Source organism: Anabrus simplex, chromosome 8 (assembly GCF_040414725.1).
Source record: "Anabrus simplex isolate iqAnaSimp1 chromosome 8, ASM4041472v1, whole genome shotgun sequence".
Taxonomy (NCBI): domain Eukaryota; kingdom Metazoa; phylum Arthropoda; class Insecta; order Orthoptera; family Tettigoniidae; genus Anabrus; species Anabrus simplex.
Genome location: NC_090272.1, coordinates 130791248 through 130808289, shown reverse-complemented (window position 1 = coordinate 130808289; position 17042 = coordinate 130791248). Strand labels below are relative to the sequence as shown.

General features: G+C 37.6%; 1 protein-coding gene and 1 long non-coding RNA gene across 2 annotated transcripts in view; one reads left to right on the top strand and one right to left on the bottom strand.

Moving 5' to 3' along the window:
* LOC136879201 (meiotic recombination protein DMC1/LIM15 homolog) overlaps nt 1–10861 on the top strand; it is a 115307-nt gene extending 104446 nt beyond the window's left edge. The window contains exons 7-8 of the mRNA XM_067152996.2: nt 4145–4254; nt 10581–10861. Of these exons, the coding sequence (XP_067009097.1) occupies nt 4145–4254; nt 10581–10650 (180 nt within the window). The 3' untranslated portion in view covers nt 10651–10861. The remainder of the gene's footprint in view (nt 1–4144; nt 4255–10580) is intronic.
* Nucleotides 1–17042, bottom strand: part of LOC137501867 (uncharacterized) — a 73801-nt gene that overhangs the window by 28375 nt on the left and 28384 nt on the right. The gene's annotated exons all lie outside the window — the stretch shown is intronic.

The window sequence follows — 17042 nt, the reverse complement described above, 5'->3', positions numbered from 1 at the left end:
TGATGGACATGGTAAATGTTATTCAAAACATTCTGAGATGATCACAGGCTGATAATCATATTATAATGCAGCAGTGAATGTGTCCTTTACACTTTACATACACCTCGTTTAGCATTAGCAAACATGCAAGCTGTGTTGAATATGAGCATAAATTTTCAGCATTATGGCATCTGGTTCGCTGCCCTAAAATGCAATGATATTGGGCTGCAGACCCTATGACATGTAGGTACAATTGCGTATGCCTGGTCTTACCTGGAAACTGTGTGTTCACTACGTCTTCCTCCTTCTTGCCCTGCATATTCCTGCTCACACATGTATCTTGCTACACTGATCACCCCTGCTTTCATGTCCATCTCAATAGCTAAATAGTTAGCACACTCGCCTTTGGTCAAGGGGGCCCTGGGTTCAATTCCTGGCCCGGTCAGAGATTTTAACCTTAACTGGTTAATTCCAATGGCTCGGGGGCTGGGTGTACGTGCCATTTTCATAATTAGAATTCATCATAGGTAGGGCCGGATCCTCATAGACGCGCAGGTTGCCTGTACGGCATCAACTCAAAAGACCTGCACCAGGCCTCTTCAGAGGCCACATGCCATTATTATTACCTGCTTTCATCTATCCCTTGTGCAGCGATGTCTTTCTGACATACGTGACTCCTTTTGCTTAATTTTCCCTAACATTGTTGTTGATTACTTCCTGCTTCGTACGAGTTGCTCCTTCTCATCCGCGAAGATTTCTTTAGTGTGTGTTGAATGTTCAGGCACTGCAGGTGGACTGCTGGAGAGAGCTGGATCTCTACTCCATTAATTCTATCATCTACTTAAGATGAGAGCGTGAGAGAGAGATTTTTCCTCATGATTATCCTCTGACTACTTTGTTCCTTCTATGGAAATGTTTTCTTTAATTGGGGCATGCACAGATGAGGGAGTAATGATTCTAGCTGTTCCACTATGTTCAATGAAAACTTGGAAGAAGTGAATTACTCAGGAGCAGAAAATTGTGGACTTATGTTCAAAGTATCAGCTAGTTCATACTCTATGAACTTTCAGGCTATAAATTTTGTAGGGCGTTTTTTCTTTCTTTTTTTTTCTTTCTGATGTGTTGGGTTCAGAGACCTTCTCCCTCTTCCATGTGTTCCTTTTCAAAATTTGAGCAATATATATATATTTGGGTAGGGGGGGAATAGATTAAGGTAAGCCTGTGTGTTTGTTATATGTAGTATTTATTGCGATTGTTAAGTAATAATCTCGTTGATTTTATATAATGTTTTTCTTTTCTTTGCAAGTTGCTTTATGTCACACCGACACAGACAGGTCTTATGGTGATGAGTGGATAGGAAAGGGCTAGGAGTGGAAAGGAAGCAGCCGTGGCCTTAACTAAGGTACACCCCCAGCATTTGCCTGGTGTGAAAATGGAAAGCCACGGAAAACCATCTTCAGGGCTGCTGACGGTGGAGTTTGAACCCACTATCTCCCGAATACTGGCCACACTTAAGCGACTGCAGCTATCAAGCTTGGTTTATATAATGTTTGTAAGAATTTTGTATTCATCCTTTCATGGAAATTGATTTTTTTTATTTTGTTTTACAAGTTGCTTTACGTCGCACCGTCACAGGTAGGTCTTATGGTGACGATGAGGAGTGGGAAGGAAGCAGTGCAAAAATGGGAAACCACAGAAAACCATCTTCAGGGCTGCCCACAGTGGGGTTCAAACCCCCTATCTCCCAAATGCAAGCTTATAGCTGCATGCCCCTAACTGTACGGCCAACTTGGTCGGTATGAAACTTGTTGAACCTTTAGAAAGTAAAAGTTCATGGACCAATCTATACCCCAAATCAGGGAGTCATTATCTCCTTATCATGTATTCCAATAGACCTTATGCTAAGCCTGACAAACGTGATTGGCAAATTTTCCTATTACGCTGAGATTTGTTGCCCTTATCTTATTAATACCTTCTTATTGCTAACAGTTTTCTCAAACATTTCTTGTTAATTGCGAAAACCACTGAGTTGATAGTAACACTGCTCCCTAGAGCTTTATTGTACCTGTTGTTTCATATAATACATACTGGTGTTTCATTAGATATTTTTCTTGTATTTGTTCAACATACCTTGGGCATTTGGGGCTGGTTTCCCCATCGTTTTCCTCAGACATAAAGGGAAAAATATTGTAACTGATTAAAATCGTATCCCTCTAGAGGAGAGCATTTCCTCATATGTTATCATTGTATCTAAACTTACCAGAGAATATGCTTGTAATGAATAGTTATTTGTACCTGATAGTTTTCTCTATTGTTATAATGGAATTTGGTTGCTACAGACTGTTATTATCTGGAAAGATTTAGATTGGTGAAAATATATATATATACATATATATATTGAAACTTATGTGGAGTATTCTTCCATCCCTTCCTTGTCATTCTCCCTTGCCTGTTTCATGGTTTTTTTTTTAAGTACCATGGCCCAGCTTTGGTTGCATTTATATATGGCAACAGGTACATCTCCACTGCACATGTTATTTACTAGCTTATGTCTTTGGTGGTACTCTATATCTACGAAATCCTTTATGAAATAAGTTATGATTGTAACCATCCTTACCTTCATCTCCTTAGTCCTGTTGTTGTTCGTTATGAACGTGCACTGGATCTTTAACTTATTTCAGGTTACTGAAGTGACTATTAGATATTGTGTGCTTTTGCATAGTATTTTACTTTCCTATCATGTATTGACCCTGTCTCATTTAAAATAAAAGTACCATCACATTGCACATGGTATGTTAAAAGAGAAAGTTAACTCTCCAGCTACATCCTGCCAATATTCAGATATTCAGGCAGGCTGTTCTACTCATGTAGCATACAGCAGTAATGTCATATATAAGAGATGAGTAGCAGCAAAAGAGGCAAAGTACATCACAATAGCCAATGTAATGTTATTGTTGATTAAGTTAATGGTCTTTTAATATTGTTAGTATTCCTCAGACTCTGTGATATTAGGATATCCAATGTTATATGAGTCCTTCTTCCTTCTTTCATTACTCCCTCTCATCTTATTCTTCAAGCAATTGTTCCTTCATGATTTTTTTTTCATTTTGATAATAATCTTCACAATTTTCCTTGTCAGTATTGCTGATGACTATACAGTTTTTCACTTTAAGACAATCATGATAAAAAACCACGTTATCGATGTTTGACAGTGATATAGACGAAGCAACAAAAGTATAAATTCATTAACATCTCTGTTATCATAGTCGGTGCGGTATAAAACCGTCTAAGACATAAATGATCAGAAATTGTGTTCTTTAAGTAGGATTTATTGTGAGGGACCACTAATAACAGATATTTGAAGATTAAATTTCACTACCATTTCACTCTGTGAATAAAATTATTTATAGTCTAGACCGTAGTGATTTATTCTCCGACTTTGCATACTAATTCTTGTGAAATACTTTTGAGCCATTTTTATATGATGTGCGTACATACATACAGACATGACGGAAAATAAAAATTGCATTTCCTTCTTACTGTGGTCACAACCAATACAGAAATACCATTTTTTAAAATTTTTTATTCTGAGCATTGTATGTCATATATGTTGACGTTAGTGATTAAATTGCTAAGGGGGCATGATTAGCTCAGCGGCTCAGCTGCTGGTTGCCCACCCTGAAGGCATAGGTTTGACATTTCTGGGTTGAGATTTTCATCTCAGAAATTGCATGGTATCAGAAAGGGCATTTGGTCTTAAACCCCAGTTCAAAACTAAAATTAGTTTGGGTGGCTTCAGGGACCCAAGAAATATCTGGGATAAGCTGAAGAAAGTTTCATCCCTCCACATAGGGTTGGCATCAGGAAGGACATCCAGCCATGAAACTGGGCCAAACCCATATCAAGAGCCGATTCCAGATAAATGGGATAAAGACTAGGCAGAAGAAGTGGTTAAATTGCTAAGCTGTCTTCTCTTTAGCAACCATATAATGGCTAAACACATGTGCTTTTAAGAGATTCTACTTAAAATTAGGTTAGAAGTTGAAAGAATTTGAGTTGTCTCTATTTTGGAAGAGTATTGATTCATTTCTATTTTCAGATGTAAAATACGTTAGTAGATTTATTTTTGTCCTTAAGCATAATTGCTGAAATCTCTTCTGTACAGGCAGACCCCAAGAAGCCAATTGGAGGTAATATATTGGCTCATGCTTCCACTACTCGCATTGCATTGAGAAAAGGAAGAGGCGAAACTAGGATTGCAAAAATTTATGACAGGTATTGTCTATATTAATGAAAATATTCACCAATAAATTGATATTTGTTACATCATATATTCCACCTTATATTCTATTTTCAATCTTTGCATTAAAGTCAATACCTGTAATTATGTAATAGAAAGATTACCATAGAAACAAATATATGAATATAAATCAGAGATAGAAAGCTAGGAATAACTATACAAATATACACACAAAGAATAAACACTATGGTTGGTCTGAAAGGAAAGATTGAGTAACAGGAATGAGAGATAGGGATAAACATGAAAACACTAAGGACAAAGATAAACTCCACACTTTTACACACTGTTGTCTTTGTATGAACAGGCTCCCTCTTCAAACCTTCCAGTTCTGTTAAGATCTATTTCTTACCATCTTCCAACAAGCCTTGTTTCCTCTTCTCAACTTTATTACAAAGGTGGGCTTACCACACTCACTGAGGAGCTGCTACTGAGAACTGAGATGTCTTCATTCTTGATGAGGATAGTGGAGGATAAAGAGAAAGCTAGGTAAACATATAAAATGGAAGTGAAAAAAATATTACATGTTTATACAGGTGGCAGAGGACAAATACAGAAGGAGTAAAGGAACCCAGTGGGTTAGTACATGAAAAGTAAATAAAGAAATAAAGACTGTAATGAATGGACTAAGATGAAGTAGAACTTGGTCAATATAAAAACAGAAAGCTAGCTACTGTTAGGAAAGATATTACATGAAGGATAAATGGAATTATAGATCAGTTAGGGAAGAGGAAGTAATAGAAGAGACAAGGATATTTAACAATATGTACATATTGTTATGAAAACTCACAACTCTCGTAATTCATCATCCCCTAGTCAACAAAAGAGTAAAGAATTCGATAAAATACTTCATCTGATTGGTTTGCATTACATTCTTCTTTCACTCTAATATCGGGAATGGTACGTTGATCAACAACACACTCTCAACATATAACAATTCTTTTCATAGATATTCTGATCCAAAATAAAAGGACCCCACCACAAAAAAAAAAAGGTCACTTCAATACCAGAATAGCAGACAGAAAATTTGAAATAAATACTGGTACCTCTCCAATTTATAAAAATAGGAATTGTCAGTATATAATTTATGTATACAGAGTGTCTCATATAAACTAAGACCAAATGCAAGGTGTTTGTACTCTGCGTTATGGCAGCTGCCTTAGCCGAACTTGTGTCACACACGGCCACCCTGCTTTAAGCATGTATATAATCTTATATGGAATCTTACCTTACAAAAGATGCTGGAAGTGTTGTCCTTCCTAGATTATACAGGCATTGTATCTGGTAACCACATTCTGGCTGACGCGAGTAGGTTCTGCTACTGTAATGTTTCTGATTTCACTTGTAATGTTTTCTTTCAGTCCCTCCAATGTGCAAGGATTTGTTTCATTCACTTTTTCTTTCAGTTTACCCCACAAGTAAAAATCACACACTATTAGATCTAGAGAACGAGGGTAAAATAGACCAGCACTGATCACTGTGTATGTAAACACTTCTGAGATTGTAAGAAGGGGATCTTCTGCTGCATGAGCAGAGACTAAATCTTATTGTAATCATCCATACAATTTTTCTTCTTCTATTAACTGATTGAAGAACGACGTCAAAATGTTATCTAGGTACCTCTCTGCATTTACTGTTCATCTTGAAAAAAAAAAATAGGCCCAGTTATTTGTCTTGCACTAACAGCACATCAAACACCAATCTTCCTATCATGATGAGGGACTTCATAAACATCATTAGGATTTTCTGCTCAACAATAGTAAGAGTTACGACTATTCACACTACCATTAAGATGAAACCAGAACTTTTACATACGAAAATACAGTGTAGCAATGATAACTGTCTCATCATGTTAACAGCTAAGATTGAGACTGGCAACTGATACTTCTGTGGTCAAACATGCGCAGATGCTTGCAAGGTCAAGAACTATCCATGCACCTTCCATACTGCAGGTTAGATATCGGAGAGTAAAAATGCTGCTTCGATGATCTTAGTTTATAAGAGAGACCCTGTATACATCTTCAAAAGACTGTTATGCCTTCAGCATTCGGTCTACATGCCTCTGCAAATTAATTAAGCAGCTATACAGACCCTCTGTTCATGACTAGTTCTATGGCCAAGTTTAGTTCTATACTTCCTATCACAAAACACAGTAAAATCTGAGTCTAACCGTATCATCTTATTCTCCTGCAACTTCTGTTACCCTCCATGGCAGAGTCCATCATTCTCTCAGGTAACCTATCCTCCTCCATTCATTCTCACATGACCTCACCACTGAAGCCGGTTTATATGTACAGCTTCATCCACAGAGTTAATTCTTGTTCCCACCTGTTAGTACCAGCCATCATTCTCGCTCCTCTCATGTCTTTTACAGCTTATGAATAAGTTAGTCTGAGTTCATGGAGATTTCATCCCCAAACAGGAAAGTTAGTCTGAAAACAAATTGGTGGTAAAAAATAATTTTGTTTGAGAACTCATTTTTTCTTAGAGAAGACTGTTGATCGCACTGCAATTAGCCTATAGTAGCATATATCATCCTAGGAGAATATATATCATAAATACTTGAAATGTTCCACCTGTTCCAGTTTTGTATTCCTGACTTGACATTCAACCCTCTTAGGTTTCTTTCCTACTCCTACTCACATTTCTTCAGTCTTGGAAGTGATAATTTTCATATTTTACTTGCTGCATTTTCAAGCTCTAAGATATTAGGTTCCAGGTTTTCAGCACAGTCCGCCATTAAGACCAAGTCATTGGCACAGGCCAAAGTGCTTACTACATTTCCCTCCCTATCATTATTCACCTTTCAGTAACTGATCCATTGTATACTATGAACAACAAAAGTGAAAGATTGCCTTGTCTAACTCTAACTACTTTGAACCAGAAACTCATTCCGCAATCAGTTCTCACTGTAGCCTGATTATCAACCCAAATGCCTTTGATTGCCAGTAACGGCATACACTTAATCCCATAGTTACAATCATAGATTTAGTTACACAGGATGAAAATGGAAGGATGCAAGATTGAGGCATCACTGAAAAAGAGTAAGAGTGGAAAGGTGACTAATACTATTGATGAGATTCCTGTGTAGCTGGTAGAAGCTTTTGAGGACAAAGGAAGGTAAGAGTTAAATTGATTATACAACAAAATATATATGGAAGGAAAGTAGCCAAATGGTTTTACAGAAATCATCCTGACCCCACAGATGGGAAAAAGAACAGCAAAAAGTGTGAAGAACATAAGACACCGAGTTTGATATCTCATGCAGCCAAAATCTCACTAAGAATGCTAACAGATGGAGGTATGAAAAGATGAATGATTTACTTGGAGAGGAACAATATGGTTTTAGACACACAGTGGGAATGAGAAATGCCATCAAACTACTCATCGTGATAGGTGGAAGGTACATGGAGAAGAACAGTAAGGTGTATGCTCCATTTATAGATCAAGAGAAAGCTTTTGACAACGTGAGATGGGATAAACTTATAACAATCCTGAAAAAACATGTACTGTAATTGACTGGAGAGATGATGGCTTAATGACAGACTTGTACTTGAGTCAGAGAGCAAGATCAAGAATAGGAGGTGAGGTTGAATTGGGAAGAGCTGTCCGACAGGATTGCTGTTTGTCTCCGACTCCATTCAACATATACTTGAAGGAAATCATCAATGAGTGTTTAACAGGAAGACAAGAGTATGTGTGGGAGAGTGGAAAGTGAAATGTGTAAAATTTGCAGATGACATGATTGCATTGGTAGAAAGTGAACAAGAGTTGATAAAAATGATGAGAGAATTTAACATCAAGCTAAAAGAATATGGAATGAGAATTAACAAGAAGAGGTAGTAAAGTTAGGATTAAGATGGAAGGAAAGGATATAGAGCAAGTATAGCAATTCTAGAACTTGGAATTTATTATCAATGAAGATATGCTCTGTACAATGGAAATCAAGAGAAGGATTGGCATAGTGAAGGAAGATTTCAGGAGGCTGAGGAAATTATATTGTGGACCATTAATAATTGAGAAAGAGGGTTGCAAAATGTTATGTCACGAGTGTTGCTCTATATCGTGCAGAGACTTGAACTTTAAGGAAAGAAGATGAGAAAAAGCTGGTAACACTTGAGATGTGGATATGGAGGAGAATGGAAGGAGCTCAATGAGAAGACAGTGTAAGAAATGGAGGGGTTATGCAAAGAGTTGGAGAAAAACGGTCCATGATACAAATTATTAGAAAGAGGAAAAACTAATTGGATTGTACACTATTTGAGAAGGGAATGTTTGCTTAAGGATGGAATAGAAAGAATGATAAATGGTAAAAGAGGAAGAGGAAAGAAAATATATCAAATACTGGACAAGATAAAAGGAGAAAACTATAGTGAAATGAAAAGCAACATATAGAAAACAATGGAGAAGAAGGATTATCCCTTGACAAGACCTGCCTTTGGGCAGAAAAGCCTAGATAATGAATTTCATAATTCCTGGTACAGCTAACATCTTTTCATATGATACTCTGCCATATGTCTCCTCTAAATCTACTAAACATAAACACAACTGTCTATTCCTCTTGCAGGATTTTTCAGTGACTTGATGCATACCGAAACTCTGAAAGTGAATAGTTTCAAAATAAAAGGACACAGATAATGAAGAAATACTCAATGCAACCCAATGCATAAAAAAGGGGACAAACAAAAGATTGATAACTATAGAGGCATCTCTCTTCTGCAAATTGCATACAAGGTATTCTCAAAAATATTGCTGAATAGAGTAGAAACATCACTTGACAAGCAACTGGGTGAGTAACAAGCTGGATTTCAAAAAGGCAGATTTTGTTCAGAACAAATATTTAACTTAAAATCCATAATTCACCATAGTACATTGAATTCAAAAGACATTGTTTTGACTTTCGTAGATTTTAAAAGGGCCTTTGACTTAGTTGATAGAGAAACCATAGATAAAACAATTCATGAATTTGGGGTGAAAACTAAATTGGCAAACCTAATACGTGAAACACTCAATGACACAATTTCAAAGGTGAAATTTATGGGTGAGGTATCAAAACCTATTAAGATAAATACAGGGGTACAGCAAGGTGATGGTTTGTCACCCCTTCTATTCAACTGTGTTCTAGAGAAAATTGTAAGAATTTGGAACGTACAGCTTAAAGAACATAACATTTTGCCAGTAACTTTGGGGAGAAAGAACAAAGGCATTGAAATAAATTGCCTAGCATTTGCAGATGATTTTGCTACACTGTCAGAAAACTTAACAAGTGCAACAACATAAATCAATCTCTTGGAAGAAATATTCAACAAGACAGGTTTGAGAATCTCTGTAGACAAAACAAAATTTTATAACAAACATCAAGAATGCTCCAAAATTTTTGGCAACAGATATTGGTCCAGTGGAAAGAGTAATGAAATTCAAATATCTGGGAGAAATAATTCAAGGAAATGGTTTAGACAAATCTGCAGTAGAAAGTGGAAAGAGCATATGCTATCACAAAGAATTTTTATAACAAAAAGTGTCTATCTAAAAATCTTAAAATAAGGCACTACACTACAGTGGTGGAACTGGAATGCAAGTGAATGTCTGGTACTAATCTATAGATTAGATAAACTTGAGGTACTAGAAAGGAGAATCATAAGAAAAATCTTAGGCCCTGTGAAAACAACAGAAGTATGGAAATTATCTAATGATGAAATATACAGGAACATAGAAAACATAACAGAAACCATTAGAAAAAAGAGGTTGCAATTTTTTGGACATAATTACAGAAGGGATGATTCCAGATGAACAAAAAGGATTTTCAAGTACCTTTTGGACGAAAAGGCAACAACTAGCTGGATTCAAGAAATAAAGAAAGATTTAGAAAGAAATAATATATGAGAAGAAGAAACTATGGACAGAGAAATTTTTAGAAAGAGGGTAGTAAGTATGGAAGGATTCCAAGGAAGATTGAACAAGAAGCCTGGTGTGAAGTGGTCCAAGGACAAAAAGAAACAGCATAAATGGATAGTGATAGCATAGTGAAAAAATGAAAGAATATTAGAAAGAATATTAGAAGGAGCAGAAAAGAAAACAACAAAGTATGAACTGAATTGAAATTGGCACGTGGTCCTTAGCAGGGCTCATCGGAAAGAAGAAAGAAGGAGACACATTAGTGTAATGATATATTAGTAAAATAAATAATATACTGTGTGTATATACAGGAAATGTCCTTAAAAAGGAATGTTTTCTTGTGTGGTTGATTTGATTCTTCTCTTGAACTTGAGCGTAACCTAATTATCATTCTTTTTCTTTCTTTCAGCCCTGACTTGCCTGAAAATGAAGCCACTTTTGCTATTACGATGGGAGGCATCGGTGATACCAAAGATTAATAACAATCAGTTTCATACAGTGAAGATGATTTGCATCTGAATATACATTACTGGTCTACAAGTAGCTCGTTAGCATCGATTCTTCCAGTAAAATCATTGCTGTTTTACAGAAACCGTTGACCAGTTAAAATGAGTTTAGAGTTTGAAGGCACATTCACATTAATTTAACTTATTTTAATTATAAGTAATGAGATTACTCAGTGTTCTTTGAAAGGAGAAAAATGAATTAATAACATGCAGAAAGGGAGTTTAATAGCCAGTTACCAGTTTTACTTTAGGATGAATTCTTTCATAAAATAAAATGAATATATGGATGATTTGTACGTTCATTTATCCTCGTGTAGTGAAAATCTGATCCTTACATTTTTGTCCGAAATATTCATGTTTGCGGGAAGTATGATTAGCGCAATGACTTACCTGCTGCCTATCTACTGAAGTGGTTGAGTTTCCAATCCCATTGGATAATAGGGTGGAATTTTCACCTGAAAAGTCATGTGACATCAGGAAAGTCATCCAGCTGTTAAGCTGCTGGCCAAAACCATCAATGACTGAGGAAGTTGATTACACAGTACAGGTCAAGTAGCGGTGAGCTTGCATTCAGGAGAAGATGGGTTCAAACCCTGCTGCCAACACACTGAAAATGATTTTCCATCATATACCATTTCACACCAGGCAAATGCCAGGACTGTTACCTCCAGAAATACCTGATCACTACTGTTCCTAAGGAAAAGATATGTCTCTATTTGTGTGACATATATCTTTGTTCTTTATTGTGTGTGGTAGCTTATCAATCAGTCACCACTGAAGTCACCATTACCCTGGTAGCAGATTCCCTCTCAATTGTTTTCCAAGTCTTTTCTTAAATAATTTCAAAGAAGTTGGAAATTTATCGAAAATCTCCTTTGATAAATTATTCCAATCCCTAATTCCTCTTTCTATAAATGGATATTTGTCCCAATTTGTCCTCTTGAATTTCAACTTTATCTTCACATTGTGATCTTTCCTACTTTAAAAAACTTTTAAAAGCTCCACTCAAGCTTATTAGTCTACTAATATCATTCTATGACATCCCTCCACTGACAGCTTGGAACATGCTGCTTAGTTGAGCCGTTTGTTTCCTTACTCCCTAGCCTTCCCAGCTTAAAGTTTGTAACATTTTTGTACTACTACTCTTTTGTCGGATATCACTCAAACAAACCATGCTGCTTCCCTTTGGATCTTATCCAGTTCTTGAATCATACTGGAACCATACTCTGAGGTCTTATCAGTTACTTAAATGCCCTCTCCTTTACATCCTTACTACAACCTCTAAACATCCTCAATAACCACAATATGAAGAGATATGTAACCTTTATTTATAGTTCCATTTAAATGATTACCCATATGAGGATAAACTATGAAATGTATGTACCGTATTGTAATTCAATGAACTATGTTACAATTACTGGAGGTCAAGCCAGTCAGCTTCTCTACTCATTAATGGTTCACCATGGATTAACTTACAGTCATTTGCAAAGGCCCTTCCTAAAAGCTTTTAATGTTAGATTTTGAAATTCATATCCTGTTTCATTAATAAGTGTTATTCCTAGGAACTCTGAGTAATGCACAGTCTACACCTGAATATGCATTACTGGTCTGCAAGCAGCTTCTCAGCATCAGTTCTTAGGAATGTCTAGTTTTGTATGAACTCATGGTATTCTGATAGGTTAAATCAGTAATGGACTTGCACTTTACGCGAAGTAATAATGTATATACAAATAAATTAAGATTAGAATGAAAAGTTCTAATAAAGAGAGGTTTAAAATGTGGAGAAACATTTTCAATTATGTTAAAAGCCTTCTTTTGCATTTTTAAAATGCTTATGGTATATGAACTGTTACAGAACACTAAGTCAACTAAAGATATCTTGAAAACTTGCAAAGTATGCATTATGGATATACACTGGCAGAAAAAAAAAAAAAATCCAAACACAATGAAATAAGGAATGTAGAATACGGAAATTTTGGCAATATATTTGTCAAGGTAACATATTTAATTGATTAAAGGTATAAGACTACAGGTTAATATCCACGCGAGAAAAGCCATCGCAAATGTGCCATGCTGGTCAATTAATAACCAATGTAATCGCCTGGCTGTTGAATGCAGGCATACAAACGTGCATGCATTGTGTCGTACAGGTGCCGGAAGTAAGCTTGTGGGGTGGAGTTCCATGCCTTTTGCACTTGGTCAGTCAATGCCAGTTGTGGATGACGCTGGAGTTGTCATCCGATGATGTCCCATACATGCTCGATTGGGGACAGATCGGGGGATCGAGTAGGCCAAGGCAACATGTCGACACTCTGTAGAGCATGTTGGGTTACAACAGTGGCATGGGGGCATGCATTATCCTGTTGGAAAACATCCCTGGGAATGCTGTTCATGAATGGCAGCACAACAGGTTGAATCACCAGATAGACATACACATCTACAGTCAGGGTGCATGGGATAACCTTGAGAGTGCTCCTGCTGTCATAGGAAATTACTCCCCAGACCAGAACTCCTGGTGTAGGTCCAGTGTGTCGACGCCACAGACAGGTGGAATACAGGCACTCACCTGGCTTCCTTCTAACCAACATACGGCCATCACTGGCACCAAGGCAGAACCGGCTTTCATCGGAAAACACAATGGACCTCCACTCCATCCTCCAGTGAGCTCTCACTTGACTACTGAAGTTGCAGACGGTGGTGGTTTGGGGTAAGTGGAATGCACGCCGCAGGGCGTCTGGCTCAGAGCTCTCCTTCAAGTAATCGATTTTGAATAGTTTGTTGCATCACTGTGGTGCCAACTGCTGCTGCAGACACAATGAGCTGTTGATACTGGCCTCTTTGTCGTCATAAAGGCATTCTTGATCCACTCACAGTCACTCCATCCAGTCTCACAGGTAACTAACGCTCTCGCACAGTACAGCCTTTATTTAAAGCAAATCTGATGTGCAACATCATAAGACCACTAATAGTGCCACGCTAATGCAATTTGTGGGAAATCTGAATCAACATCATCTTTCAGATGTATAAACATGCCTGCCAACGTTCGTTAATCTAGCACAACCCCTTCTTGGTGTTTGGATTATTTTTTTCCGCCAGTGTACAATTTTGAGACAGCATTTTGCAAATGATGGAATAAATGGAGGCACTTCCATTGATCAATTGCAGGTAAAAAGAAAAGAAAAATTACATGAAACATTACCTGAAGTAATGCAGAAGAGAGATCCCTCCTTTATGCTTGGCACAGACCCAACAACCTGCCCCTAAAAGTATTTTATTTACTGTAAATAGAAGAACTAAAACAGACACTGTGCAAATCTGAGAAATGTGACGTACTTTCTGTGTTTGGCCAACTTGGGCCAGCTGTGATGAAAAGTTTCCTATTTTCTCTGATAGAGCTCGCATTATGTTCAGTCCCAGAGCTGCCACATTCCACAAAAGTAAAATGAATTTGTCATGGCATTCTCCAGATAACCTTACTTTTTGTCGTGTTTTAGCTGGACTCCAGGGGATGATAAAGGCTTGATGGGAGCTTATGCCCCCTGATCCCCTTTACTTGCTCTCAGACAAATAGTCTTCTCCAGACCATATCCAGACCAATGGTTTAGTCCAGACCATGAAGTGTGGTTGTAACCGTTAACTACTGTCGGATACTTAGTAGTGTGTAGTTCTTCACTGTAATCTACTGGAGAGAGTGGTGTGCCACTAAGTCTGTGTAACGTGAATTAGAATTCCAAATATATGTGTGTGGGGTGTGTGTGTGTGTGTGTGTGTGTGTGTGTGTGTGTGTGATTTTGAGGTTCAGGGTATTGATCTGTTGTCTTTCATAATAATGAAGTCTCAGAAAGTTTATCATTCTGTTGGATTCATTTTCTACTGTGCACTGTATGTTGATAAGAGTAAATGAATGATCAACTTAAACAATCCTATTTTACCTATATCATAATTGATACAGTATGAGAGAGTGTTGAATCTGGATTCTAAGGTTCCATAAATTTTCGGAAGCTGTTTTGGCTTCCCCTCTGATTTATCAGGTTTGAAACATCCAAATAAAGAGCTTTTACTTTACTGTAAGAGTCTTCAAATACTATTCACAGCTTTTGATGAATCATGTGACATAGATGAGAAGAAGCTACATGAAGAATGTTCTGTGAGACAGTGGATCCAAATGCTGGAATGCACAAAGAGCACACTTTCTTATTCATATCAACAGACTCACTAAAGACTATCTTCAGAATATCATCATCTCTTTTACATGGAGTATGCTTCAGAAATGCTCCTGCAGACATCCTCAGCATTTTTATATCAGAGGCACTGAGATGAGAGATGTGGTGTTCATGGAATGACTAGCACTTCAAAGCACAGGTCAGTGCAGGTCCTGCCCCCATTATGTATAGCTTACCTTTAAGTTTCAGTGACATCCTATGGCAGCAGAACACTGACAAGTTCAGTTGCCATTTCAGCCAGACTATTCCACCACTGAACCAAGCTACTTAATGCTGTCTAACTTTGGCAGTAGTTGAGATTGTAGCAAAAGATCTGGCTGGCACCAGAAAATCTTTGAAGATCCAGTGAAAATGTTTGGCCTTCGAGTGGCGCACTTTCAGCCCATTGCCTTTCAACATTTTTCTTCATTTATCAAATGACTGCTGAAGCTGTACTGTGTTGTTGCTTATCAAAATATCTTGACTCATCCTAACTCAAGATTCTGGAGCACCATGCTGCCCAAATCAAATCTTTTATCACATTTTTTAATACCTTTCCAAGATTGATAAAAACACTATGAGCAGGACCTTTCTGGCATCTTTGTGCTTCTCAGTCAGAATCCCCATGCCTTGAATCGCATTTGTAGTTGACCTCCTCAGACCAAAGCTACCCTGACAGGTTGCTAAAAAAAAAAAAAAAAAAAAAAAAAAGACTTACCAATAACCAGAAAAAACTTATAAGATATTTAGATGAAAAACCCAGCAAGCTGTAATTAACAAATTCTTCAGAAAAAAAAAATGAATTGTTTGCTTCAAAGTTCGTACTTGGCAATATGCATTGCATTGATAATGAAATGAAATGGCGTATGGCTTTTAGTGTTGGGAGTGTCCGAGGACATGTTCGGCTCGCCAGGTGCAGATCTTTTGATTTGACTCCCGTAGGTGACCTGCACATCATGATGAAGATGAAATGATGATGAAGGCAACACACACACCCAGCCCCCGAGCCATCAAAATTAACCAATGATGGTTAAAATTCCCGACCCCTCCGGGAATCGAACCTGGGGCCCCTGTGACCAAAGGCCAGCATGCTAACCATTTAGCCATGGAGCAGGACTGCAATGATAATAACTGAAGGAGACAGGAATCACGTAGCCGGTAATTAAAAAGAAAATGGTGATTTTAATTTTGAACTTGGCAGGTTTTAATTGCAGGATTTTGTGACAAAAGTAAAAGAGTTGTTTCACCTACTTATCCAGCAGACCCCCACTAAACCCCATGGTACTACAGCCCTTGAAGGGCCTTGGCCTACCAAGCGACTGCTGCTTAGCCCGAAGGCCTGCAGATTACGAGGTGTCTTGGCCGTTATTCTCACCATCAGATAGCTCCTCTATTCTAATCTCGTAGGCTGAGTGGACCTCGAACCAGCCTTCAGGTCCAGGTAAAATTCCCTGACCTGGCTGGGAATTGAACCTGGGGCCTCTGGGTAAGAGGCAGGGACACTACCCCTACACCACAGGGCTGGCATTTATCCAGCAAGCAAAGTAAATTTGTGTCCTCAGCCTGAGATGGTGCAGCTCTCTTTGGGCACACTCTTATTGGAGGTGAGCTGCATGTAACTTTTTAACCACAGACCAGTTCTCCTGCCAATCTTAAATTTCTGGTAGAACCAGGAATCAAATCTGAGCCACTGAGGAGAACAACTAATGGCACTAACTGTTACACTATGGGTGCAGACTATTTGTCTAGTAATGTTGTGTTACAGTATTAATTACAGTTAATTCATAGAGATGTACTACAGAGACGAGAACTTCCCCTCTCTCTTAATGCACCAGCATTCTCAATGAACAGACAGAATTCAGGTAACATGTACCACACAATCTCGTTACACAAAAAAAAAAAAATCCTTTCTAACCGTAATATTGTTAATGAACACAAGACATGAGATGTTCCCGTCTCAAGGGTTTATTCAAAATCAGTTGAAAGTGGTCAAATAATGTAATTTGAGCACCATAAAAAATTATGGTGAAATAATCATTCTCTGTTCATGTTTATCATCACTACATGATGAATGTCAGAATTGAAGTAATTTATTTCACCTAAATTATTTTGTTAAGACAGACTGAAAAACTTGTTATATAAGCTAAATTAAGCATCTAGCAA